Genomic DNA, 26,382 nt, shown 5'->3' on the forward strand with positions numbered 1-26,382 from the left:
ATTCTTTAATAGCCCCAATGTAGTAGAAGGGACACGTTCTGGGAAATGAGGATTGTGGGGTTTTATTCCAGGTTGTCCTTCTAACTCCTAGAATGTGTTGTTACATTGTTCACTACTCTGGAACCCAGTTTCCTCATCTGGAGAGTCAGGCCATTGTGGTGGAGTATTGAAGAATGAGGAGTTTGAAGGAGCTGTTTTAGGGACTCTGTCCCTTTGAAACACAGCAGCTTGGCTCTTATCTGCTTTAAATGTTTACGCTTCCAAGTAAGATTCCCTTTGCACCATCTCATGACTTAAAATATTTAAAAGCAAAATAGCCTAGAACAAAATAGATAATAATACCTCTTCTGTACTAAAATCTGTGACCTCATCACAGAACTATATTGACTGCTGGTCCACGTCTCAACTTCCCAGTCTGAATTCAAGACCCTCCCCCAGAGTAGTCAACCTCATACTTTTCTATGATTCCCTCCCAGTGCAGTCAAACCCATCTCTTACTGCCAGAACACCTCAGTCTGTTTTGTACAGTGGGAAAGGCCATGGGTTCGAGGTTGAACAGACTTAGCTCTCCACTGCAGTCAGGCCACTTACTGACTGCAGAGTCTTCAAATCCTGTGAAAATAAAATAATGCAGCAGCAGTTAAAGTCAGTATGTGTCAAGGAGTTATTATTTGAGGTTTCTGTGCTAAGATCTTCATGGTTTTTTTTAAATTCCACAGAATCCATATGAGATATGAACTAGCATTGTATTTAGTGTTTTCTAATGCAGTGGATATGGTTTGCAGAACTTGTGTAACCTGCCCAAAGACTCTTGGTGTCTATGGGATTAAGTTCATCACTCAGGCTACTGACCAGTATCCTCTCAGCTCCTCCAAGAATTGTATGCCCTGCCTCACAACACTTTCTTGGGGATTGAAGGAAGTAGCAGGCATGAGAATGCTTGGAGAACACTAATAATCCATCATGATTATCTTTTTATTACTATAAGCTCCTGACTTCCTGCTTCCTATGCCTGTGCCATCTGTTAAACAAATCCATTACCACTCCTCTTTCAGCCTCACTTCATGCCCTAAAACCCCCTTCACATGGTGTCCTGGGTAACTGCTACGTATGTGTATAGGTTGCAAATCAGCAGTCATTCAATTAGCTCCTTAGCTAATTTTTTTTTAATTTCATGTTAATTTTAACTCCTATGTGGATGATTAGGGATAGCTAATTGATTCTCTTTCCATCAAATTTTGAATGTGGTACTGTGTACACACTAGTCATTTAAGTTCATTTAATTACATTCATGAAGTTGAATTCATCCAAAGAAAACTTCTTAGAACCACGGGGCCCAGGCAAACCAGTGCCAGCTTCTGTGTCCAGAATTGAGAGAGCTCTGTTCTCAGAGCCTGGCTGCTCTTCCTCTGACAGTCAGGTTGATAAGTGCCATTTACCATGTTCCAACTTTACCATTTTTATTCCTAGACATACTTTAGCCAAAACCAAGAGCTGGACCATACCTGGACTCCCAGTTGAGTGTTGAATCACTGCCTTCAGATTCTCTTTGTGATGTTGTCTGCTTCTTTCCAGTGTTCCTGTGAAATGCCATTGCTCAAAAGACTGCTCATATAGAGAAGTGAGGAATTACATTTCTTCATTTGTCTGATTATTACCTAGACTGTACGTATCTCTCATTTAATAGCATGTCCGTTAGTGCAAGGGATTCAAGGCAATGCCCTCTCCATAAAGAGGGAGTCAGAATGAGCACTCCTGAAACAGTGCATGTACAAAATAAGCTCCAGAAGGGGAAGTGTCTGTATGCTTTATAGACTTCAAAAAAGATGAAATGAGCTAGCCCTTGACAAGACAATTTAGACAATTCTACTCTTATAAATTTAAAATTTAGGAAGTGAACAAGAAGGACAACAGTATGAACAAGGCATGAAGAAAGAAGGATAAACATGATGTATATGGTTGAAATTTATGAAATTTGACATCAGAAAAACCTGGATTTTATTACAGACCTTCCAGGGTTATATTTAATTAGAAATTATAGATTCTGTCTAAATCTCAGTTGCTTTTTTCAGAGTTGTTGCATATCTATATTAAGTTCCTAGTGTTATAGTTTAAAATTTATTATTCAAAATTATAAACCTTGACATGGGATTTAAAATGTTAAATTATAGCTGAAATGTTTATTAAGCATTGCAATGTCCTGGCATGTTTTGTGTGTCTCATAAAACTTAGTCATATTCACCCCTATTAACCTGAGGTATGAGGTGTCTTGAATAGATGCACCTCTCCAGACCAAAGTTCAATTGGAAATATGTGGGAGCCCATGATTAGCTTAACAAATTGTAATGGATCCCAGCCACTTATTTCCTTAAAGAAGATGAGCTTAGTACCTGCCTTGATTTTTAGCAATGACCCAGGCCCCCCGGCTATGAATGCTGGGCATGCCTGCTGTCAGTCTTCTATCCCCAAAACAGCCTTGGGCTGGAATGGTAAAAAGCTGCAGGCTCAGAGGTGAGAAGGCTGGTTAGCCAATGACGGTAAGACCCACTGAGGGGGCCACCTAAGACAGGCACAGCCATCTGAGTCCAAGCTGTCAAGCAGCTGATTCTCATAGGTTCCGCCCTGATAAGCTGAAAGGCTCAACACGATTATGATTCACCAAAAAGGGTCCTCTAACTTTGAGCCAAACACCAACAATACATGAAGCCTTTGTACTCATTGTGATCCCACCCTGTCCTTCCCTAAATTCCTGCTTTGACTGTACTCAATAAATATGAGAGATTTGAGAGGCTAATGGAGTTGGCTCCCAACTCCCTCTCTCTCTCTTGACTTTTCCCCAGAGTCTTGAGTAATTCGTTCCATCTCGGTGGGACTTCTGCTGGCCAGAACCCACAACTGGTGATGAACCCACAGAAATAAGTAGTAAGCACTATAACCTTAATTTTTCACAGAAGTTAGTTCTTTCTTCTTGTTTTAATCTACTTTTATATATAGTGGCTGACATTTGCAAATCTCAAACTCCCAAAGTTATCCCTTCCCACCCCCTTTCCCCAGTAACTGTAAGATTCTTCCCTATGTCTGTGAGTCTGTTTCTGTTTTGTAGATGAGTTCGTAATGTCTTCTTTTTTCTTTCTTTTTTTCCCCTTCAGATTCCACATATGAGTGTTATAATGTGGTATTTTTTCTTTCTTTCTGGCTTACCTCCCTTAGAATAATGATCAACAATGAGGTATGTCACACCAGTCAGAATGGCTGTCATTCAAGTCGATGAAGAATAAATGCTTGAGAGCATGTGGAGAAAAGGGAATCTTCTTACACTGCTGGTGGGAATGCTGTTTGGTGCAGCCATTATGGAAAACAGAATGGAGATTCCTCAAAAAAAACTAAAAATAGACTCACCATATCCTGCACTCCCACTTCTGAGTATATATCTGGAGGGAACTCTAATTTGAAAAGATACATGGATCCCAATGTTCCTAGCAACACTATTCATAATAGCCAGACATGGAAACAGCCTAAATGTCCATCAACAGATGACTGGATAAAGAAGTAGTGGTATATTTATATAATAGAATACTACTCTGCTGTAAAAAAATAAATAAATAAATAAAATAGCACCATTTGCAGCAACATGGATGGACTTAGAGTGTGTCATTCTAAGTGAAGTAAGCTAATTCTTTCTTCTGAGTACCCATGCTACGCCAGACAACCTCTCCATGCTTCAGTTTCATTCTATGTAAAATCAGAAAGTAATGTCACTTACCCCAAAGGGCTGTTGTAAAGGTTAAAGGATTTTATAAATGTAAAAGGCCTAGATCTGCCTCCACATTTCTTATCCCAGCATGAGGAGACTGCTACTGATCACACACTATTTTAAAAAAACAGGTCCCCTGCCTTTGAATCATACGTTTATTTACACACCTATCAAATGCTCAGCCAGAGAGAAGGAGGTCAGCTTAGTGACTCCTCAACACTTGGCAGGATGTAAGTTTCTGAATTGACTTAAAAAGAAAAATCTACCAAAACTATTTCTAAAACATAGCTCTAACCAAAGTAGAATAGTTTAAGTAAAAATATTTTATTTCTAAGAATTATAAAAGTAAAACATGGTCAATGGAGAATAGTTTACAGAGATAGAATGATAGGAAGTTTTAAGTCAAAGGACCACTCCCAACCATAAGGATTCACTTGACCCTCTATCAGTAGTTCAGTGCATGCTCTTCAGATGTGCATTTGTGTGTAGCTTTATGTACAGTCATTTATGTGTTTTACTCCATACAGAAGTACATAAAAATATAATATCTGTCTAAAACTAACCTATACAGACCAGACACTCCTATTCCTTCTTTTCCTAAGACACAGCCTCTGAAATGTAAACACACAATTTTAGTTCCTAATCTCATGATCTGGATAGAAACCAGAAGGTAGACATTTAAATTTCAGTTATGTCAAAAGAGATTAAAGTAAATTAAGCTAAAAATCTATTGATAGCTCAAGGCAGTCCATCCTGAGGCTACAATTTGCTTATACAGACAAAACAGGTGAACTCCTGGCACATTTTAAACATTATCATGCATGCATGTAAGTGATTCAATAAGACTATTTCAATGATTTCAAAATAGTGCTTCAAATTAATAAGAGCATGTTTCATATACTCAAAAAAGTTGTTAAAATCAACTCCAAAACTCACTCTCATGTCACCTCTGTAACCTATAAAAGGCAGTTACCTGGTGGTCCCCCTAAGAAGAAGGCAGACATGGTGCAATTAAATTTTCTAGGATCAAGCTCAGGTAACCAAAGTTCTAGCCCCATCCAGGATATACTTACATGAACTTCCACCTACAAAAGAGCTGGGAATCATGACACATTAGGATATCAACTCAGCAAATCTAAGCCTGGAGGCAGATAAATCAGGACCTGCAGTGGGAGCAAATCATTCAATCACTAAATGAGGAGTTATTTTGATAAGACCAGAGTTTCTAATGATTGTAAAGAAAGAATTAAAACAGATGCTCTAAGTGTCCAGGGATTTATATAGGAAACAACTCTTGTGGATGACAAAGGAATTCAAATTTCATCAAAATGGGAAAAGTTTCTCCCCTACCCCAAAAAAGGCAGACAGATAAGCTGTTTACAAAATCATGGAACTATGCCAGTTAGCTGTATTTGAGTTTATTTTGTAAACACTTTCCAGTCCACATCTTACAAGAAATATCATTATTAGGATGTTCTCCTTTGGGTGACAGACCTGGGCTAAAAGAGGGCACAGTGCCATTTTTAATTGGCACAGGATTTCATCATGTGCAGACTTGCATCATTTCAACTGCATCCCTTTGAGGCTGTATCTGTACTGATGGAGGCACCAGTCACCATACCAGTGAAATCCCATCTGTCCCTGCAATGATCCACTTTTCCCAGGGGCAGAGCTTCACTGGAGCCAGGCCAAGATGATGCTCCACTCTCACAAAGCCAGATCATGCTATTAACAGTTCAATTATTTGCTCAACAACTAAGTTCTTCTTCTTCAATAGAAGAATGGCCACACGATTATCTGCCTGATAATATACATGAAGAAAATCAACAGGACTTGTTCTTGGCCACCTACCTCATTCCAGGACAAATTTCTCTATCACCTAATGTGGTGCTCTCTACATCTTTTAAGGCTGTTATTAAAGTTGTATCACATCTATCTGCAGGAGAGTTGTATCACATCTATCTGCAGGAGAGTTGCCATTATACAGAATTCAAACGTTCCTCAGCCAGAAAGAAACAAGGACTAAAGTTTTTGTTACTTCATAACAGTTTGTGTTCTCAAATGACGTTTTCAATTTAGAAATATTTGGGGTTATAGCCTTCATTCTTTTTCAGCTTTCAGTACTAAAATATATATATATATGAATATCCTACATTTACAACACACTTCACAGATTCCAGCTGATTCATTAGCATCATTGACCATACATTCTGGGAAGTTTCTTGAGAAAGAAGACCTGTCAGTTTTACTGAATATGGTCCTCACAGGTGATGGGCCAACATCTGTGTTTGGATGACTTTTACTAACATTCTAAAGTTACTCCATGCTCTTAGCTAACCATTTAGACAGTAGTTGGGGCAGTATGCCTTAAACTTTTTATATTATTGTCCTCCAAAGGCCCTTTCTTAGGCATTCTGTTCCCTTAATCACCTCCCCCTTTAAAATAATAATACCATAATTACACTACTTTTTATGTGTTATGTGTGTGTGTGTGTGTGTGTGTGTGTGTGTGTGTGTGTGTGTGAGGGAGAGAGATTTATTTAGAAAAAATAGTAAGATATTTTCACTCCTCAAGAAACCATTTTTACCTACTTGGGGACCATATTATCCCCAGTTCAAATACATGTGTTAGAGTAACCTACTTATTTTTTTAAATGAAGGGGGAATAATGTAGTTATTTATACTTGATCCTAAATAAAATTCTAGCTGTGTGTCAAACAATTACACAAATTTATAGCCAATTCTCTCCTGAATCATCTTCTTATAAAATGTTTCTCATCATACCCATTACTAACAAAATTATATTTCATAATTTATTTATTTACTTGTTTATTATCCATCTGTTACCCAGTGGAATATAAGTTCCACACAAACACAACCCTGTTTGTATTATTCAATGTTGAATACACAGCTCCCATATCTCTATGGCCCACTGAGGGCACTGAACAGCATTTTTTCAGTACATTAAGTAAGTCAAAATTTCCTAAACTGAATTGACCATAGAGCCATTTTTCCAGGAATAAAATTAACACTATGGGATAACAATGAGAAAGCCCTGTGGAATTAGTACCTATTTAGCTCCTCAAGGTGCTGTCCTCAGAATCAACAGGGTATTAATCTCCTTAGTGATTGAGCTGTTTATTTTTCCTCCAAATACCTTTCATCTAAGTGTCACGTTCTTTGAATTTTATTTCTTGAGCCCATGACATTTGCCTTTTCATAATGTCCATGAAGGGTAATATATCCTCAGAAAAGAGATCATCAGATGGCTTTTCCCTGACACAAGGGGAACCAAGAGAGAGTAAGGAGCCTGGGAAATGGAGGTCAAGGGAGAGCTGAAGAGAGAAAGTGCCCCATTGCCAAAAAAAAAGAATGCCCCAATGATAATCTTCACACAGCCAATAATCAGATCTGCGTTTTGCGATTTTCACATCATGATAGGAAAATGTATTGTGAAGTGGGAAAAGTAGAGGAAGTAGAGTTTCAGAGACTTGATATTGTTGTTTAACCTCAGTAAGTCTCATTTTCTTCTTGTATAACATGGAATAAAAATCTATCTAATAATAGATTCTGCTACCTTAAAAGAGTTCATGTATGTAAGGAGCCTATCAAAATGTACGCCTCATAGTCAACCATCAAAAATAGCTCACTCACCTTACTTATTGCCTAATGTTTTCACTGAATTAAAAATACAGATTAAACCAAAATATACTATACAACAAATCCAAATTTTATTTATCTGGCTAATTTTTAGGAGAAACATATTTCCTTATATATATTTTTAAGAATCAGAAATAATCAGATGGCAGATCCTCATGAGATTCTTGATAATGAATACAAAGGAACATCTTAACATTCCTTAAAATTATTCACAAGCCAACAAAACTTTATTCACCAAAGTCAGACTGCCTTACATTTCCTTCTTCAGTCCTTACACTTTCAAAATTTGCTGTTGACAATATAATTTGTACCTTGCTAATTTTTTTACCATAAAAGAAGAAACATGCTACTTTCTATTGTATATAAAGAGTAAACTTTTGAAGTTATCTAATTCAGCTTCTTACAAAGATATTCAAATCCTTCTTCAACACCTTCTGACAATTGGTCCCCGAGTTTTTGTTGGAGGACACCCAGGCACAAGGAGCTCCCAAGTATCTGAAAGACTGTGGTAAATTAGACATTGTAGGACTGGCTTATGGATATACTAACTGAACAAAATAGAAAGTTAAGAGATAGAATAATAGGTATCTAGGTATTGTAGGGTACTGTAAACAGAATGACTATTCAATAAATATGCTGGGAAGTTTTATTTATCTTAATGATAACAGTGAAAGTGTATTTCCAATTCACACCATAGCTGAAAATGCATATCTCACGTGAGTTAGTAACATGAATGTAAAAGGAAAAACTTTATAAATTTAAAGAGAATTATCTTTTTAAATGCACAGCGTGGAAGGACTTTGAGAAGTAGATGCAGAGATCTTTCATCATGATTCCAGCTTCCTCGTCTCTGCATCATAGTGTAGGTGGGAGGTCCTTGATCCCAAGCTCGTTCACTCCAGTAGTCACGTGTCAGCTCCTTCAGTTCTAATATTTTTGAAATACTTAATTCACCATATCAGATTTCCCTCAGGTTAAATTTCTAGAGTACTTTATATTTCCTTCACTGAAGAATTAATGAAACTTTATTCAATATGTGTCTGGCATTTATTTAATATGTGTCAAATACATGGAGGCATTAATATTGCTAAGTACGCTAAATGAATCCAGTTACAAATTGAGAAAATGATGAAGACATATTTTATGCCTTAGTATCTATAATGTCAGTTGACTCTATCAAGAAACATACAATATCAGAGCCTTAAAAAACGGATGTCTGTATATAGTATTTGATCCCCAAAAGTGCTATAGAGCAATTGTAAACAGAAAGTCACCTTTGATTCATCACTGAAGTCAAGAACATATAGTTTACAGAGAATGAGAAAGGCATTCCTTGTGTACAACAAGATCATGTGTACCCCAAATGTTAAACATTTGTTGCATTTAAATAGGAAATCCTGAACTCAGAAAGTTTAATTTAATGTAGGCAGACTCTGGAGCTATATGTGATATGAACGACTTAAGTATGTATTTCAACAATTGGTGGAGGCCAGTTGATCCAGATGCAAAGAACTGGGTTGAATAATTTAATTTTTCAGCCTAAACTGTGTCAGAATGCACAAAATCAACTATATGCTACCATCACAGTATAAATTTAACAAAGTTTATTTCTTATGGATTTATCCTCAGCTGTAATCATGTGCTGTGTAATTTTAAATTACTTAATTTGACCAGGACATTTATTTTTAGATTAAAATTTTTTAGCCATAAGAATTTTTAATTTTAAAATTTCATTCTCTTTGATAAAAATGGAACAAGTTCTATTAGGTCATATTTTTCTGTACCAGGACAGTGATTGCTCCAGAAAAATAAGTTGAAGTAAAACCAAAAAACTTTTGTCACTAAAGAATCTTAATACAGTATGATTATTGATTGTACCAAATATGCCACACTGATGAGGGATGTTGAGGGTAGGGGAGTATATATGTGTGCCTGGAGAAGGCTATATGTGAACTCTCTATATTTTCTGCTCAATTCTGTTATGAACCTGAAACTGCTCTAAAAGAATAAAGTCTATTTTTTTAATGAGCAATATATTAACAACCAGAAAAAAAATACGGTATGATTACTTATATAAGAGATTATATTACAAGAGATTAAACCTATGCAATTCATTTGGTCTCTAAGGACTATATACTATTTCACTTAAAGATTGATTTTATAGCTGTTTCAGCAATAAGTAGTCTACATAACCCAAAGGAAATGATTTTTTAAGTGCAATCATTGATAATGAAAGCATTTATTGATTCTGTAATAGAATGAACATCATGTCCTACATAAAGGGTACAGCCCTCTTCCTGCTAAGGTCACATTTTTACTCCAAAGTTTCCTCATAGCATTCTTCATTTCTTCATTTCTCAGGGTGTAGACTAAGGGGTTCCACATGGGACTTAAGAAAGTTAAAACCACAGTCATGAATTTATCCTTGGGAAGGGTAGAACTAGGCCTTGCATACAAGAAGATACAAGGAACAAAGAATAAAATGACCACCGTCATATGCGATGCACAGGTGTAGAAGGCTTTGTGATTTCCTCCCACACCATGCATCTTAAGGGAGTGTAATATGACCCCATAGGAAACTAAGAGAATGAAGAAGACAACAGTGCAGATTGCCCCTCCATTAGCCATCATGGAGAGTCCGATGAGGTGGGTGTTGGTGCAAGCAAGTTTCAATAAGGGGTACATGTCACACAGGAGGTTGTCAATGACATTGGGGCCACAGAAGGGGAGCTGATGAATGAAGAGAAATTGAACCAATGAGTGCAGGAAGCCTCCATCCAGGCCACCAGCAGCATGAGAACACATACCCGCCGACTCATGATGGCCAAATAATGAAGAGGCTTACAGATGGCTATGTATCGGTCATAGGCCATCACCACCAGAAGAATGACTTCAACACCAGCAAACAGATGATCTATAAAGACTTGAGTCATACAAGCCTGGAAGGAAATAGTCTTTTTCTAATGAAGCAAGTCGGTGATCATTTTGGGAGCAATGGCAGTAGAATAGACAGTATCTATAAATGATAAATAAGCCAGAAAAAAGTACATGGGGGAACCCAGGGACCGGCTGGCCACGATGGTCACCATGATAAGCAGGTTGCCCGCTATGGTCATGAAGTAGATGAGTAAGAAAATTGGACTTCTGCAGTATTTATTGTTCAGGAAAAGAGAAATACCCACCTAGAGACCCTAAAGAAGTATCACTGAGGTTTGACACAATTAAGGACAGAGAACATCTATTTATGGTTTGATCTACTCACATTGATAATGTAAATCACCTTAAGTGAGTCTCAACTATTACACTTTTGTGACTTTATGTCGTGTACCTTTTCATGAAATTCCTTTCCCATCTTTTCTTGTTCTTTCACTTAAAAAAAAAACAAAACGCAGCTAAATCATTGCTTCTGATAGGAAGCCTTCTCTGATTCCAGTTTAACTGACATATTCCTACACTCTTAGCATTGTGTGAATATCCTTTTAATGGTACTTATTACCTAGGTCTCGAATTGTTTGATCCCTTGTCATGAATCACATCACTGAGGGTAGGGAACGATGCCTTATTCAACTTGGTACTCACAATGTCAATGGCATATTGGACATGAACATACACTCCATACACATTCTTTTAATTGAATAGATAAAAAGATTAAACTTATAATTCATTCAAATGTTCCCCCTTGTTTTGTAGGTAAACTGTTTCTAATATGTGAGTCAGCTGCTGTACAGACTAGATGGAACCAAGGAACAATGTAACTTATTTCATCCTCCTGGGCCTCACACAGAATCCAAAGGAGCAGAAAGTCCTTTTTGTTATGTTCTTTCTCTCCTACATTTTGACTGTGATCGGCAACCTGCTCATTGTCGTGACAATTACTGTCAGTAAGACCCTCAACTCACCAATGTACTTTTTTCTTGCCAGCTTATCTTTTATAGATTTAATTTATTCCTCTTCTATTTCCCCCAGATTGATTTCAGACTTATTCTTTGGGGAAAACACCATATCCTTTGAATCTTGCATGACTCAGCTTTTTACTGAGCACTTTTTTGGTGGGTCAGAGATTGTTCTTCTGTTGGTGATGGCCTATGACCGCTATGTGGCCATCTGTAAGCCCTTGCATTATTTGGTTATCATGAGGCAAAGGGTATGTGTTGTGCTGCTGGTGGTGTCCTGGGCTGGAGGTTTTCTGCACTCAACTATACAAGTTAGCACTATTTATGGGCTCCCATTCTGTGGCCCCAATGTCGTTGATCACTTTATCTGTGACATGTTCCCCTTGTTGAAACTTGTCTGTACTGACACCTATGTCACTGGCATCTTAGTGGTGGTCAATGGAGGACTGATGTGCAGTATTTTTTTCCTGCTCTTACTCATCTCTTATGTAGTCATCTTGCACTCTCTAAAGAACCTGAGTCAGGAAGGGAGGCAGAAAGCCCTCCAGACCAGTGTTTCCCACATCACTGTGGTTCTCTGCTTCTTTGTCCCTTGTATTTTCATGTATGCAAGACCTGCTAAGACCTTCTCTATTGACAAATCATTGAGTGTGTTTTGTACAGTCATAAGCACCATGCTGAACCCATTTATCTACAGTCTAAGAAATTCTGAGATGACTAGTGCTATGAAGAAGCTCTGGAGAAAAAAGTGAGATTAAGTAATAAATAAGTGCATTATCCATCATGAAAGAAGTAATTTAGCCCTAGGACCAATCTCCTTGGAATATGAAAGTCTTCATAAATCTGATGCAAACTTTCCTTTTCTCTGAAGATATTGTGATAATTGTAATTCAAAATGAACTGTATCTTTCTGCTATTAATACTAGCTTTCCTGCTAAAATATAAACTCTGTAATGTCTGGTTTACCAGTGCACCTAGAAGTTTGGAATGCATTTACAGTAGGGAGTCAGTAAATAATATGTAATAAAGTAGTCAGTGCAATTTTATAGAGTTTCATTAATTTTTACTTAATTGCTGTATTTATTTTTAATTCTTTCTCATTCTTAGTTTTATGTTACTCAGATTCTTGTCTTTTATCTTCATTCTTTTTATTTTAAATTTAGAATGTTTAATGTTATACAGATTATTCTTTTTATTCAATATAAAATTTTAGTGTAATATCTCATTTTTAAATTAAAAATTGAAAGGTAATAGATAACAATAATAATACATACTAAAAATAGAATCTGTGCAAAATGGAATAACTTGGAATAAACCTCCTACCCATCCCAAAATAGTCTTCCAGTTTTTCCAGATGCAGTCACTATCCTCTAAGATTCTTCCAATAATAATATTTGCAAAAATAAGTGTATTTTTTCATATGTGTTTACAATGTCTCTGTGTATAAATTTTGCTATTTACTACTCAGCCTCCCGAATGTCTTCATATACCAGTCTATAGATCTAACTCATTCTGTTTCCTCAAACTGCTTAACTTCTTTATAAAGATCACTAACACCGATGAATCCAGTCCTCTTCATCTTTTCCGCAGTCTTTTATGACAAATAATTCTGCAATGATGTCTTTTTGAAATTTTCTAAGTTTGAATTTCCAGCGGTGGAATTGTGAGTCAATTGGTTTATGTATTTAAAATGTTGGTGTTCATAGTTATTGACAAAATGCCATCCATGAGTTTGTACCAAATTCACTACTTTCCTAATTCTAGAGAATACCTTTTTATGACATTCTGAACAACCAGTGCTTGATAAACATTTGTGGTGTTTGACAGTCTGATGAAAGAAATTGTGTTTCATTTGTATACTTTAATTACAAATGAATATAATTGAATTTGAGCATTTATTCAAGTGTTTTAAATTACTTGTATTTTCCTCTTTCATGAATTGCCTATTAATAGATTTTATGTGTTTTATTTGATTGCTGATCTTTTTCATATTCATTTTGATAATTTAATTATAATAATAAAGAAATTATCCAATTTACTATGTAGGTAGAATTATTACTTTTCCAGCTTGTGATTAATTTTTCTTGTTTTTATACTGTGCAGAATATTTTTGGCCATGTCAAAATACTTTAACTTTTACATAATCAAATATATCCATATTTGATAGCTTCTATGTCTTGCTTAGAATTTTCCTATTCAAATGTTACCAAAATATTCTTCCACAATCTTTCACATTTAATTCTTAAGTCTTTTTGTTATTTTATATTCAAGTTTTTTAAAAAGCTACACTTAATTTTTTTGTAAATAAGTAGATATTACATTTTAATTATTTTTCTGGATTGACATTCCTATCAATTCATGATTATTTTTCCCCATGTTTTTGCTATCCCAACTATGCATTCTAAAATTTGGTATGCATTACTCCAATTCAAGCCTCCTATCTTCCATTGATCTCTTTGTTCATGTTCCATGTAACACAGGATGTAATTACATTTGATTTAAAATACACTTTGATACCTTATCGGTCTAGGATTCCTTCATTACTATTCCTTATCAGGATTACTACTATTCTTATATATTTATGCTTTGAAGTTAAGTTTCAACAAGCTAGTCTGGTAAAAACTATGTTTAGTTAGTCGTATTTTAAATAAGATTTGATTGAGGAAGAATTTGCATCTTTAGAGAATTCTTATTCACAAACTGGTAGGTCTTAAGTCCTCTTTTATGGTAATAATATCTAGTCTGTTTCCAGTATAAATAGTTTAGTCTTTCTGAATTTTTTATGCTGCTATTTTAATAGGATCTTATCTTCTATTACATTTTCTAAGTATCTGTCCTTCAATGTTGGACATTTTAAAAAATTTTAAAATAAGACACAATTTTCACAGTATACCATTCATCCTTTTCAATCTAAGTTCTACAAGTTTTGATAAATACATAAGTTGTGCAATCATTATCACAATCAATATGCAGAATGTTTCATTACCAAAAGTATTTCCCCATGACCCTTTGTAATCTCCTTCTGCCTTCATTTCCAAGTCCTGGAAAACACGGATCCATTTCCAATTCTAGAGTTTTGTCTTTTTCCAGAATGTTATATAAATTGAATCATATAGTATGTAATATTGTTCTCTCAGCTTTATTGAGGTATAGTTAACAACTTAAAGTTCTATATATTTCAGGTGTATGATGTGATGATTTTATATGCATATACACTGTGAAATGATTACCACAGTGAAGGAAATGTTTTTGTATCTTATAACTTGGCTGAATTTGTTTATTAGTTCTAACAATTTTTGGTGTAATTTATTATGTCTTCTTTATGTAAGATCATGTCCAGTATCTAATCTTTTCAATCTGGCTTCTTGATATTAGTAGTATCATGCATTTGAGATTTATGCTTATTACTGTGTTTATCAATAGTCATTCATTTGACTGCTGAATAGTATTTAGTTTTATGGATGTATCACTGTTTATTCATTTCTTCATTAAGATATATTTTGATTGTTTCCAGTTATTTGAATTTATTGGTAAAAACTGCCATAAATAGTCATGTATAGGTTTTTATACAAACAAACAAACCAACCTGAAAATAATATGAAACAATTATTTTAAAGATATTAGATGTCAGGAACAATTGACAATGACCAATGTGCAGTGGAAAACAAAAATTTGAGTGCCACAATTTTTCCACTTTAATACCTTGAAAAAGTTTCCATGATGCAGTACACAGAGGGATACCTCCAAAGATCTTGGGAGACTCCTGAGTTGAGGAGATGAAGGTTACTATAACCCTCTCAACTTTCTTTTCCTCTCCATAAAAACATTCTTATTTCTTTGCGCTGCAGAACTGGCATATGGCTTGCTAAGGTTACAGTCCCCCATTGTGATTCTCTGCTGATCTCTAATACATAAACTTACTGAACAAAATAGAAACCTAAGGAATAGGATAGTAAATACATAGATTTTTATATATGAAAATAGTGGTATTGCAGGGTAGTGGGAAACAATAATTATTCAATGCATGTGCTAGAAAAATTTATTTATCCTTATGTCAAGAAGAATGTGTATTTCCGCTTCATCTTATCTGAAAATGTATATACCCTCTGTAGGTAAATATTTAAATGTGTGGAAAATACTTTAAAATGTTTAAAGAAAATTATGTTTGTCCAATTTGGGGCAGCATGGACTTTGAGAAGTCCATGCAGAGATTCATCCTGAATCCAGTTTCTACATCCCTACATCCCAGCATAAGTGGTGAATCCTTGATCCCAACCATATCTACTCCAGTATCCATGAGTGAGCTCCTCCAATTCTCATAATTTGGAAGTGCTTAATTCACTCTATTCATTTCTTTTCTGAATAGAAGATCTAGAGTATTTTTTATTTCTTTCACTTAAAAATAAATGAAGCTATAGGTGGCTCACAGTGAAATAGAATGTGACAATGCATGTATGTACATGTATAACTGAAAAATTGTGCTCTACACTGGAATTTGACACAGCATTGTAGAATGACTATAACTCTATAAAAAAGTGTTTAAAAAATAAATGAAACTATAATCTATAACCTATAATGAAAAAATATGAAAAATAATATATACATATCTCTGTATAACTGAATCACTATGCTGTACACCAGAAACTAACACAATGTTGTAAGTCAACTATACTTCAATAAAACAAAATAAGTGAAAGTTCATGCCTGACATGAGGCTGGGGCCTGTTGGGTATCAGGGTTGGTCCCTGGCCCCTTGTGGGTGAGGCTGGGCACTGGGGATAGTGCCAGTACACTGGTAGTGAAGCTATGTCTAGATGTCTCTGGCTGTGGGGTCTAGGGGTCCAGAGCTGGTGTTGGATTGTTGGTTGGTGGGCCTCAGGACACGCCCACAGGGTGTCCTGAGGCTGGCGCCTTCTGCTTGGTGAGTGTGTCTGAGTCCTGACATGGCTACCTGAAGGGCACTGGTGTTTCCAGGGCTGATGTCCACCAACTGGTGTTCTAGGCCATTGCCCAGTGGATCCTGGGGCTTGTGCCCTCCCATTGGTGGGTGAAGCCAGGTCCTGGGGTCTCTGGTGGCAGAGTTTAGAGGTTCAGAATCTGCTGTTGGCCTGCATATGCGTTGGCGGGGGCGGGGGAGGACAAGGGATCCTGGGTCTGGTGCCCATCCCCTAGTGGGTGAGAATGGTTCCAAGGTGACTGGGGCCTCAGGGCTCCCTACAGTAACCAGCCTGCTGGTGGTAGGGTTATGTCCCCACCCACCTTGCTGCTTGGTCTGAGGCTTCTTAGGTCTGGTGCACTCTAGCTGGTGGGTTGGGCTGGGTCCTACCACTAAAAAGCTAGAGGGAATGTTCCCAAATGGAGTGTGCCAGCACCAGTGCCCTTGTCATGAGATAGCTCCCCAAAATGGCTCCTGCCAGTGTCTTTGTCCCTAACGTGAGTCCCAATTTCTTCCTACCTCTCCAGGAGGCAAGTGGGTCTGACTCAAGCTCCTTTCAAATGACTGTTTCTGCCCTGGGTGTTGCAGTGTATGTGATTTTTGGAAGTGCACTTTTTGTTTGTAGTCTCTACTTCCCACAGCCTTCTATTGGCTATCCCAAAGGTCGACCTCGCTGGCCTTCAAAGCCAAATTTGCCTGGGGGTAAGGGTCTTGACTGCACTGTCTCCAATCTTTCTACCTATTTGTTGTAGTTCCTTATTTATGTCTTTCATTGTAAAGAAAAATTTTGCTAGCCTTCAGAATGTTCTCATTAGTAGCTGCTCTGAAAATAGTTGTAATTCGGGTGCCCCCATGGGAGGAAGTGAGCTCAGGGTCTTCCTACTCTGCCTGTTGGCCGCTCCCTCCAGTATGTCTGTCTTTATGCCAGTTCCACACTGCCACGATTATCATAGTTCTGTAGGATGTTTTGGTATCAGGAATAGGAAATCCCCAAATTCATTCACTTTTTCAAGGTTGTTTTGACTATTTGGTTTGGATCCCCTGCAATTTCATATGGATTTTAAGATGGATTTTTTTTTTTCTGTTTCTGCAAAAAAACATTTTTGGGATTTTTATATGGATCACACTGAATCTGTATATCACTTTAGGTTGTACTGACATCTCAGTAATGCTAAATTTTCCAACTCGTGAATGTTTTTCATTTATGTGTGTCTTCTGTAATATCTTTTAGCAATCTTTTGTAGTTTTCAGAGTACAAGACTTTTGCCTACTTGATTAGATTTATTCTTAAGTGTTTTATTCTTTTTGAGGCCACTGTAAATGGAATTGTTTTCTTAATTTCTTAGTCTGGTTTGTTCATTTATAGTATAGAAATTCAACATTCATTCATGATAAAAAAAAAAAAAACCTAATAGAAGGGCTGTACCTCAACATAATAGAGGCCATTTATGACCGTTCCACAGCTCACATCAGATTCAACATTGGAAGATTTAAAGCTTTTCCATTAAATTCAGGAGCAAGACTAGAGTGCACACTCTCACCACTTTTTAAAAAACATACTGCAAAACGTACTGCAAAAATTTTCCTTTGGCATGTTTTGAGTTTTCTACATATAAATCATATCATCTTCTAAATGATATAATTTTACTTAATTAAACTTTCCTTAACTTTACTGTCTGTAACAGTGCTTCCAGTGGTAGCCCCTTCCTATCCTTTGGATCTCAGTTTAATCGTCACCTTTTAAGTAATGCCTTCTCTGATTACATTATCCATAGTAGAATTCTCCCTCTTATTTCTGTCACAGTGCCCTATTGTCTTACAAGCAGCACATAAGACTATCATTACTTTATTAAATTTTCTCTTTTATTGTTTGACTCTAATATGGGAATCTGAGATCCATGCAGGAAGGAACTTTTACATGATTTCCTCTCCTGTTTTATTAATGGCTGTGTTTTCACTCACAGTACAGTTTCTGGCATTAAATGGGTACTCTAAACTATAAAATATGGATAAATAATTAGTTATTATATCTATACTGGTGATAATATTTTATACATCTAACCAAACTTCAAGGCAGAATAAATTTGATATTAAATAAAAGAAAAGAAAAACTTACTGTGGCAGGTTGGAAAATACATGATTAATTAATCTAACTGGAACAAAATGACTGGGCAGGTATTGTATTTTTCACTAGCATTAACCTCATAATATTTCTAAAGTTATTTTTTTCTCCATATTACACTTTCCTGCCCTCGTTATATGATTTGACCTAATAGCATCTTTACATAGAGATATACTTTTAAAACTTTGTGGAAAACTCCAGTGAATTTAATTAAATGAGGATCAGTTTTGGACACATTCCAATTCTAAGAGTCAATGATAAATGAGGTTAGAAGGGATAAAATGCCCAGTGATCTTTGCCAATATCAGGAAAGAGATGCTATCTTTTTAAGAACATATAAAATTTTAGGAGGTCCTTTGTTAGAATTAAAGTATTGCATTAGAAAAAGAAAAGCAGAAGAATGTCTCTCAAAACCAACCATCTAGCCTGGCTCTACAACATGACGCAGTGAGAAGGACTAAACAACTGAATGGTATTTTTAAATTTTGAAGTTAGGAGGGTAAGGTTACTAGAGACACATTTTCTTGTGCAATGACTGGTTGCTATTTTCCTATGTAAACAAAGGATTCGCTAGTTTTTTGTTTTGATAAATTTCCAACATGATAAATTATGTGTGTGCATGTGTGTGTGTGCTCACACACTGAGGGATATTTTTTATATAATTCATAGTGCAAATAAAAATGATCTTCTGAATAATCAATCTTCTGAAAAATAATAATCTAAAAAAAATAATCTTCTGAAAACTCCTCGGAGAAAATGGACAGACAGTTGAGTGAAATAAAATATATCCTCAAGTAATAATGCAGCCTATGTCCTCTGTTTTCAGACTGGATGAAGGAAGATTTCCAAGTCTTTGTGCGTAACTTAAAAAGCCTTCCTTCAGATAGTGAACAAGCCTCCACAGGGTACGTCTAACAGTAAGTATTGGGAACCAGGCTTCAGAATTTTGTGACTGTCTTCATTATGTAAGAAATTAAGTTGCTTTTACATAAGTCAAACTTAGATTCAATTCTAGTTTTATCACTTAAAAATGTGAGGCCTTGGAAAATTAATTGGATGTTCCAAGCCTTAGTTTCTTCAACTACAAAGTGGGGTTTATAGCTCCTGTTATTATAAGTTTAAATGTGACATATTAAATTGTGAGGGCTTGACTGGAATCCGCTATAGGAGTTTCAAGACATGTAGTGATATAGTCAGAGCAAGACTTACAGAGGATCACAAGGGCTGATTCAAGAAAATAAATTTTTGGAGGCAGAATAAAAGTGGAAAGACATGGCAGAAGGCTATTGCGGTGGGCGAGTAAGGAAATGAGGGAGTAGGGAATGATCAAATTTGTAATATAATTTGAAAATAGAGACAACAGGATGTGTTAAAAGAATCAGTAACATGAGAACAATAGTGAAGAACACTGGGAGGTTTTCTGTCTAAGCAATTTAATGAGACAGGAACTCCTTTTTATTATGGAAAATTTTTAATTTATTTTTATATACGCTAAATTGATATCCAATTGTAGATGTCCAAAACTGGAGATGCTGCCTATACAAGGTTAAAAATAAGTGGAGAGACAGAAGGCTGGGACACAAAATTAAAGTGCTGCAGCATTTAATGGTCAGGAAAAGGAGGAATATCCATTTAAAGACCCTAAGAATTTTCAGTGTGGTTTGAGGCAATTCAGGACAGTGATCTTCTATTTATAGTTTGATCTACTCACACTGAATGTGTAATTTAGCTTAAATGGGTTTCAAGTATTACACTTTTGTGACATTATAAATGGTGTACCATTTTAGGGGATTCCCTTCCCATCTTCTTTTGTTCTTTCATTTTTTTCCTTTAAAACCATTGATTTCACTGGGAAACCTTTGATTTCAGTCTGATTGATATATTCCTACACTGTGACCTTAGTGTTGTGTGAATATCCTGATATATAATGGCACTTATTACATGGATCTGATCTCTTATTTTGTTTCATATCACTGAGCATAAGGAACTATGCCTTATTCAACTTGGTATTCACAATGTCTATGATCCATTGGATACAAACAGATACTTCATACACATTGTTTTAATTGAATGGATAAATAAAAGATTATACTTATAATGCATGTAAATATTTTCCCCCTTATTTTGTAGGTAAACTGTTTCTAATATGTGAGTCAGCTGCTGTACAGACTAGATGGAACCAAGGAACAATGTAACTTATTTCATCCTCCTGGGCCTCACACAGAATCCAAAGGAGCAGAAGGTCCTTTTTGTTATGTTCTTGCTCTCCTACATTTTGACTGTGATGGGCAACCTGCTCATTGTCGTGACAATTACTGTCAGTAAGACCCTCAACTCACCAATGTACTTTTTTCTTGCCAGCTTATCTTTTATAGATTTAATTTATTCCTCTTCTATTTCCCCCAGATTGATTTCAGACTTATTCTTTGGGGAAAACACCATATCCTTTGAATCTTGCATGACTCAGCTTTTTACTGAGCACTTTTTTGGTGGGTCAGAGATTGTTCTTCTGTTGGTGATGGCCTATGACCGCTATGTGGCCATCTGTAAGCCCTTGCATTATTTGGTTATCATGAGGCAAAGGGTATGTGTTGTGCTGCTGGTGGTGTCCTGGGCTGGAGGTTTTCTGCACTCAACTATACAAGTTAGCACTATTTATGGGCTCCCATTCTGTGGCCCCAATGTCGTTGATCACTTTATGTGTGACATGTTCCCCTTGTTGAAACTTGTCTGCACTGACACCTATGTCACTGGCATCTTAGTGGTGGTCAATGGAGGACTGATGTGCAGTATTTTTTTCCTGCTCTTACTCATCTCTTATGGAGTCATCTTGCACTCTCTAAAGAATCTGAATCAGGAAGGGAGGCGGAAAGCCCTCCAGACCAGTGTTTCCCACATCACTGTGGTTGTCTGCTTCTTTGTTCCCTGTATTTTCACGTATGCAAGACCTGCTAAGACCTTCCCTATTGACAAATCATTGAGTGTGTTTTATGCAGTCATAAGCCCCATGCTGAACCCATTTATCTACAGTCTAAGAAATTCTGAGATGACTAGTGCTATGAAGAAGCTCTGGAGAAAAACATGTCATATGAACTAGTAAATGATGAAGCAATAAATTTAGCATTAGGGCCAATCTCCTTGGAATGTAACAGTCTTCATAAATCTGATGTAAAATGTCCTCTTTTCAAGAGATTTATGATAATTCTAATTAAAGAATGAACTATATATTTGTGCTTTTGATAACAGTTTCCCTGCTAAAATGTAAACTCCATAGTGTCTGGTTTAACCCTGTATCTGGAAGGGTGGAATGCATTTACAGTTGAGAGTCAGTAAATATTATGCTATGAATTTTATAGAAGTACACTATTTTTTACTTTATTTCTGTGTTTACTTTTATTACTTTCTTATTCTTATTTTTGTTGTTAGTCAGATTCTTGTCTTTTATCTTCATTCTACTTATATTAGTTAAAATATTTAATACTGTATATAGACTATCCTCTTTATTCAATTTCATTTGCTTTACATATGCTATTTTTAGTAGAATAGTTTACTTTTTTAAATAGGAAGCTGTAAATAATGAATAATAATAAATATTAAAATAGAATTGATACAAAAGGGACTATGTAGAATAAATCTTTTAATCATCCCAAAGCAGTATCTCCCATTTCCTGAACATCTTCATATACCAGTCTATAGATCTAAGTCATTCTCAGTCTCCTCATACTGCTTAACTTCTTTATGAAGATACACTGACACTGATGCATCCAGTCCTCTTCATGCTTTCCCCAGTCTTTCTCTATGACAAACAGTTCTTCAATGAAGTATTTTTGTGATTTTCTAAGTATGTTTTCCCAGTGGTGGAATTGTTGAGTCAGTTGGTTTATGTATTTATCATGTTGATGTGCATAGTTTTTGATAAAATGCCATTCATGAGCTTGTACCAAACTCACTACCTTCTTCATTCTGGAAAATATCTGTTTGCCTGAATTCTCAAAAACCAGTGCTTGATAAACATTTTGGGTATATAACAGTCTGTTTAAGGAAATTGTTTTTCATTTGTATACTTTAATTGCAAATAAGTAGAATTGAATTTGGGTATCTGTTCAAATGTTTAAAATGATTTGTATTCATATGAACTGCCTATTAATAATTTATGTGTTTTATTTGATTGCTGATTTTTTCATATCAATTTTTAGAATTTATTTATATACTAAGGAAATAATCTCCTTTTCCATGTATGTGGAGTTAATTTTCTAGCTTGTTATTTGATTTTGTTGTTTCTATACTGTGCAAAGTATTTTTGGCCATGTGGAAATATTTTTACATTTCTATAATTAAATCTATTCATATTTTCTTGCTTTTATGCCTTGTTTAGGAAGAATTTCCTTGTTTCAATGTTATCAAAACATCCCACATTTTTTCAACGTTTAATTTTTAAAGTTTTTTTGTTGTTTTATATTTTATGTTTAGATTTTTGCACCATGTAAGTAGGGATTAAATTTTAATTATTTTTCAGGAATCATTCAAGGTCATTTTTATAGGTGCACAAGTATTTTTCCTCATGACTTGATATCCCAACTTTGTATTCTAAAATGTGGTATGTGTTTGGATAAAAATCAGGCCTCTATTAACTTACAGCAATCTCTTCTTTACTCATGTGACTTTCAAACATGTGATGTGATTACATTTGATTTAAAACATGCTTTGATACCTCATAAGCCTAGGACTCCTTCATTACTATTCCTTATCAGAACTGTCTATTCTTGCATATTTATGTTTCATAATTAAACTTCAATAAGCTAGTCTAGTAAAAATGAAGTTTAGTTCGTATTTTCAATAAGACTTGATTTAGAAAGAGTTTATATCTTAGAGAATTGAGAGTTCTTATCCATAAACCGGGGTACGTCTTTTATATTCATGTAGATCTGGTATGTTTCTTTGTAGATTTAGTATTTTTGAGTTCTTTTGGTACTACTGTAAATGGAATCTTGTCTTCTAATACATTTTCCAATTGTCTGACGTTTTAATGTAGAAATTCTTTTCGTTTTCCATTTTTACATAAGATATAATCTTTACAGTACATCATTCATCCTTTTTTAGTCAAAGTTATACAAGGACTGACAAATACATATAGTTACGTAGCCACCATATCAACTAATATGCAGAATGTTTTATCACCAAAAGTATTTCCCCATGCCCCTTTGTATCACCTCTTCCCTTCACCTCCAGGTCTTGGAAAACACTGATCCATTTCTATTCCTATAGTTTTGTCTTTTCCAGAATGTCCTATAAATTGAATCATACAGTATGTTAGTCTTTTTTTTTTTTTCTCTCCCAGTTTTATAGAGGTATAATTGAGAATTCAAAATTTTCTATATTTAATGTATACAATGTCGTGACTTTATATACATATATGCTGTAAAATGGAGACTACAATCAAGCTAATATACATATCCATTACCTCTCATGAATACCTAAGTAACTTATTCTTTTTGATGCCATCATAAATGGGATGATTTTCAAAATTAAAATAATTTTTTTAGATAGTTCATTGTTAGTATATGTAAATGCAGCTGGTTTTTGTATGTATATTTTGTATCCTGCAAATTTATTGAATTTGTTTATTTGTGCTAACAGTTTTGGGTGCAATTTTTTATGTCTTCTATACATAGGATCATGTCCAATATCTAGTCTTTTAAATTTGACTTCTTGGTCCTGGTATCATGCATTTGAGATTTGTACATATTGCATTTGTTAATAGTTCATTTTATTGCTGAGTATTATTCCAAACTGTATGACATTTATCCTTTTCTCCATTAAGAGATATTTTGATTGTTTCCAGCTATTTGAGATTATGGATAAAACTGATATAAATATTCATGTACAGGTTTTTGTAAAACCAGGCAAACAAAGAAACAGAATATGAAATAATTATTTTCAAGACACTAGATGTCAAAAGTGATTGACAGTGATCACTGAGTGATGAGAAATGAACACATGAAGCTCTAAGATTTTTCTGATTTATTACCTTTGAAAACTTTCCATGTTGTGGTACAGAGAAGGATCCCTCAAAAGATCCTGGTAGACTCTCAGAGTTGAGGAGACGAAGCTGAGGGTCTGAGGAGACCAAGGCAACAAGGCAGCTAGATTTGGAACACTGTGGATCATAGACCTGAGGGACAGAGAAAGAGAGATTCAGAGACATTGAGGGAGGCAATGTTGGAGATCTGGAGAGATCCCCCTCAATTATTCATAGTCTTCAGGAAACTACATGAGGATGGGAAAAGATCTACCCACACAGGTTAGAGAGAGGAGTGCTTGGTGCTCAGACTGGGCCAGGAAGAATGCCTATTCTCAGCAGCTGGAAGACCTCATCGTTCACAGGGCCAGTGCAGGGAGTTAAATACTAGGATGATCCTGCATCAGCAGTGGGACATAATTTAGACCCAGACCCAACACTGCACCAGATCTGCTTCATAAATTGTAACAGCAAGAAAAAAATCAAAAATAAAACATTTAAAAGAATCAAACTAAATATTGTGTCCACAATTTTGTGTCTGGGATAATATGAGATCTTGGTCTGATTATTTCTCTTGTGAGGCCCTTGTTTCATTCTGGTATAAGGATCACTCTGGGTGCATATGCAGCGAGGAGATGAGCTGGGAAGTATAATAATTTCCTCGCATCTCTAAAAGTATGTATGTAGGATTGGTACTATTTCTTGATTAATTTTTATGTAGAATTCATTGATAAAGCTATATGGAGATGGAATTTTGTTTTGGGAAGGAAAGAATTTTAAAGAATTAATTTTCTTGAATGTTAGATTATTCCAGTTTTTAATTACTTTCCTTAGTGTGTTTATGTAGAAAGTTGTGTTTTTCATAACAGTGGTCCATTTTCTTTTAGTTGTCAAGTATACTGTCATAAATTATTGTATCCTTTTATTATCTTTTTAAGTTCTGTAGACTCTGCAGTGATGACCCTCTCTTCATTCTTGATTATGATAATTTTTTTCTCTTATTTTTCCTAATCATTTTTGCTAAGATCTTATCAATTTTATTAAACTGTCAAAAAACCAATTCCTGGATTCACATATTTTCTCTATTTTTTAAATTAATTTCTATTTCAGTGATTTCTGTCTTCTATTTACTATTTCCATTGTACAATGTTCTCTGTGCTAGTTTTGCTTTTTCTTTGCTAGCTCCTTAACATCGAGGTTTAGGCCATTTCTTATAACATTTTTTCTAATGCTTACAGTTAAAGCTATCCATTTCCCTCTAACCATTCCTGGAGCTACATCTACTTTTTATAGTTTTTAAATATATAGTTCATAGATATCTTTAATATATCTTTTATATACACATGTATCATTATCTTTCTATTGAAAATTTATTTTTCCAAAGGTTTATGAATAATTTAGACTTGGGTTGTTTAATTTGTAAATAACTGGAAAATTATATTTTTGTTATCAATTTCTAGTTGAATTACATTTTTATTATATATGTATATATATTCTATATTATGAAGTCCTTTGAAATGTATTGCAACTTCTTTTATGGCCCAGTTTATTGGTTATTTTGATGACTGTTCCATGAGCAGTACTTTGAGATAAACAGACTAGTCCCACGAATGTTTTCTCTTACCCTACTCTCACACTAACACAGATTCTGTCAACTTGCCTCTCTGAAACCATACGACAAACTATGTGACAAACCTTGTCTGCATTAGAAATAAGTTCTAAGTGACTTACTTTGAAATTAGCATTTATTATCTTCTGGAAATCAGATCAGATGTCATCTGCAAAGACAAAGCTTAAACAGATTTTCCTACTTTGAAGGTCATGACTTAAACAAGAAAGCTTTTACATATTCTACTTCTGCCCAGACTGGACTTTTCCATTTTGGAGATATGACCTCAAGTTGTTCTTTTAGGATTTTCCCCCCAGAGGACAGGGTTCTGTAAGGCCTGTTCTCCATGGTGATTATCTTGGTGGCATCTCTAGAGATAAGGAGTGTAC

General features: G+C 35.3%; 2 protein-coding genes and 1 pseudogene across 2 annotated transcripts; 2 read left to right on the forward strand and 1 right to left on the reverse strand.

Moving 5' to 3' along the window:
• Positions 1 to 9,679: 9,679 nt before the first annotated feature.
• LOC105076756 (olfactory receptor 4A15-like) lies at positions 9,680 to 10,766 on the reverse strand (annotated as a pseudogene).
• Positions 10,767 to 11,147: 381 nt separating this feature from the next.
• On the forward strand, positions 11,148 to 12,539 carry LOC105076417 (olfactory receptor 4A47-like). The gene is made up of 2 exons (XM_010964512.3): positions 11,148 to 12,055; positions 12,521 to 12,539. Exons 1-2 carry the CDS (start codon positions 11,148 to 11,150, stop codon positions 12,537 to 12,539), a joined length of 927 nt encoding a protein of 308 aa, XP_010962814.3.
• A 7,999-nt stretch (positions 12,540 to 20,538) lies between these two features.
• Positions 20,539 to 21,462, forward strand: LOC105076757 (olfactory receptor 4A47-like). The gene has a single exon (XM_010965014.2). It carries the CDS (start codon positions 20,539 to 20,541, stop codon positions 21,460 to 21,462), a length of 924 nt encoding a protein of 307 aa, XP_010963316.2.
• Positions 21,463 to 26,382: the final 4,920 nt, after the last annotated feature.

Source organism: Camelus bactrianus, chromosome 10, assembly GCF_048773025.1.
Source record: "Camelus bactrianus isolate YW-2024 breed Bactrian camel chromosome 10, ASM4877302v1, whole genome shotgun sequence".
NCBI lineage: Eukaryota > Metazoa > Chordata > Mammalia > Artiodactyla > Camelidae > Camelus > Camelus bactrianus.

Coding starts and splice junctions, on each gene's coding strand:
- LOC105076757 (XM_010965014.2), top strand. CDS start 20,539: ATGGAACCAAGGAACAATGTAACTTATTTCATCCTCCTGGGCCTCACA.
- LOC105076417 (XM_010964512.3), top strand. CDS start 11,148: ATGGAACCAAGGAACAATGTAACTTATTTCATCCTCCTGGGCCTCACA.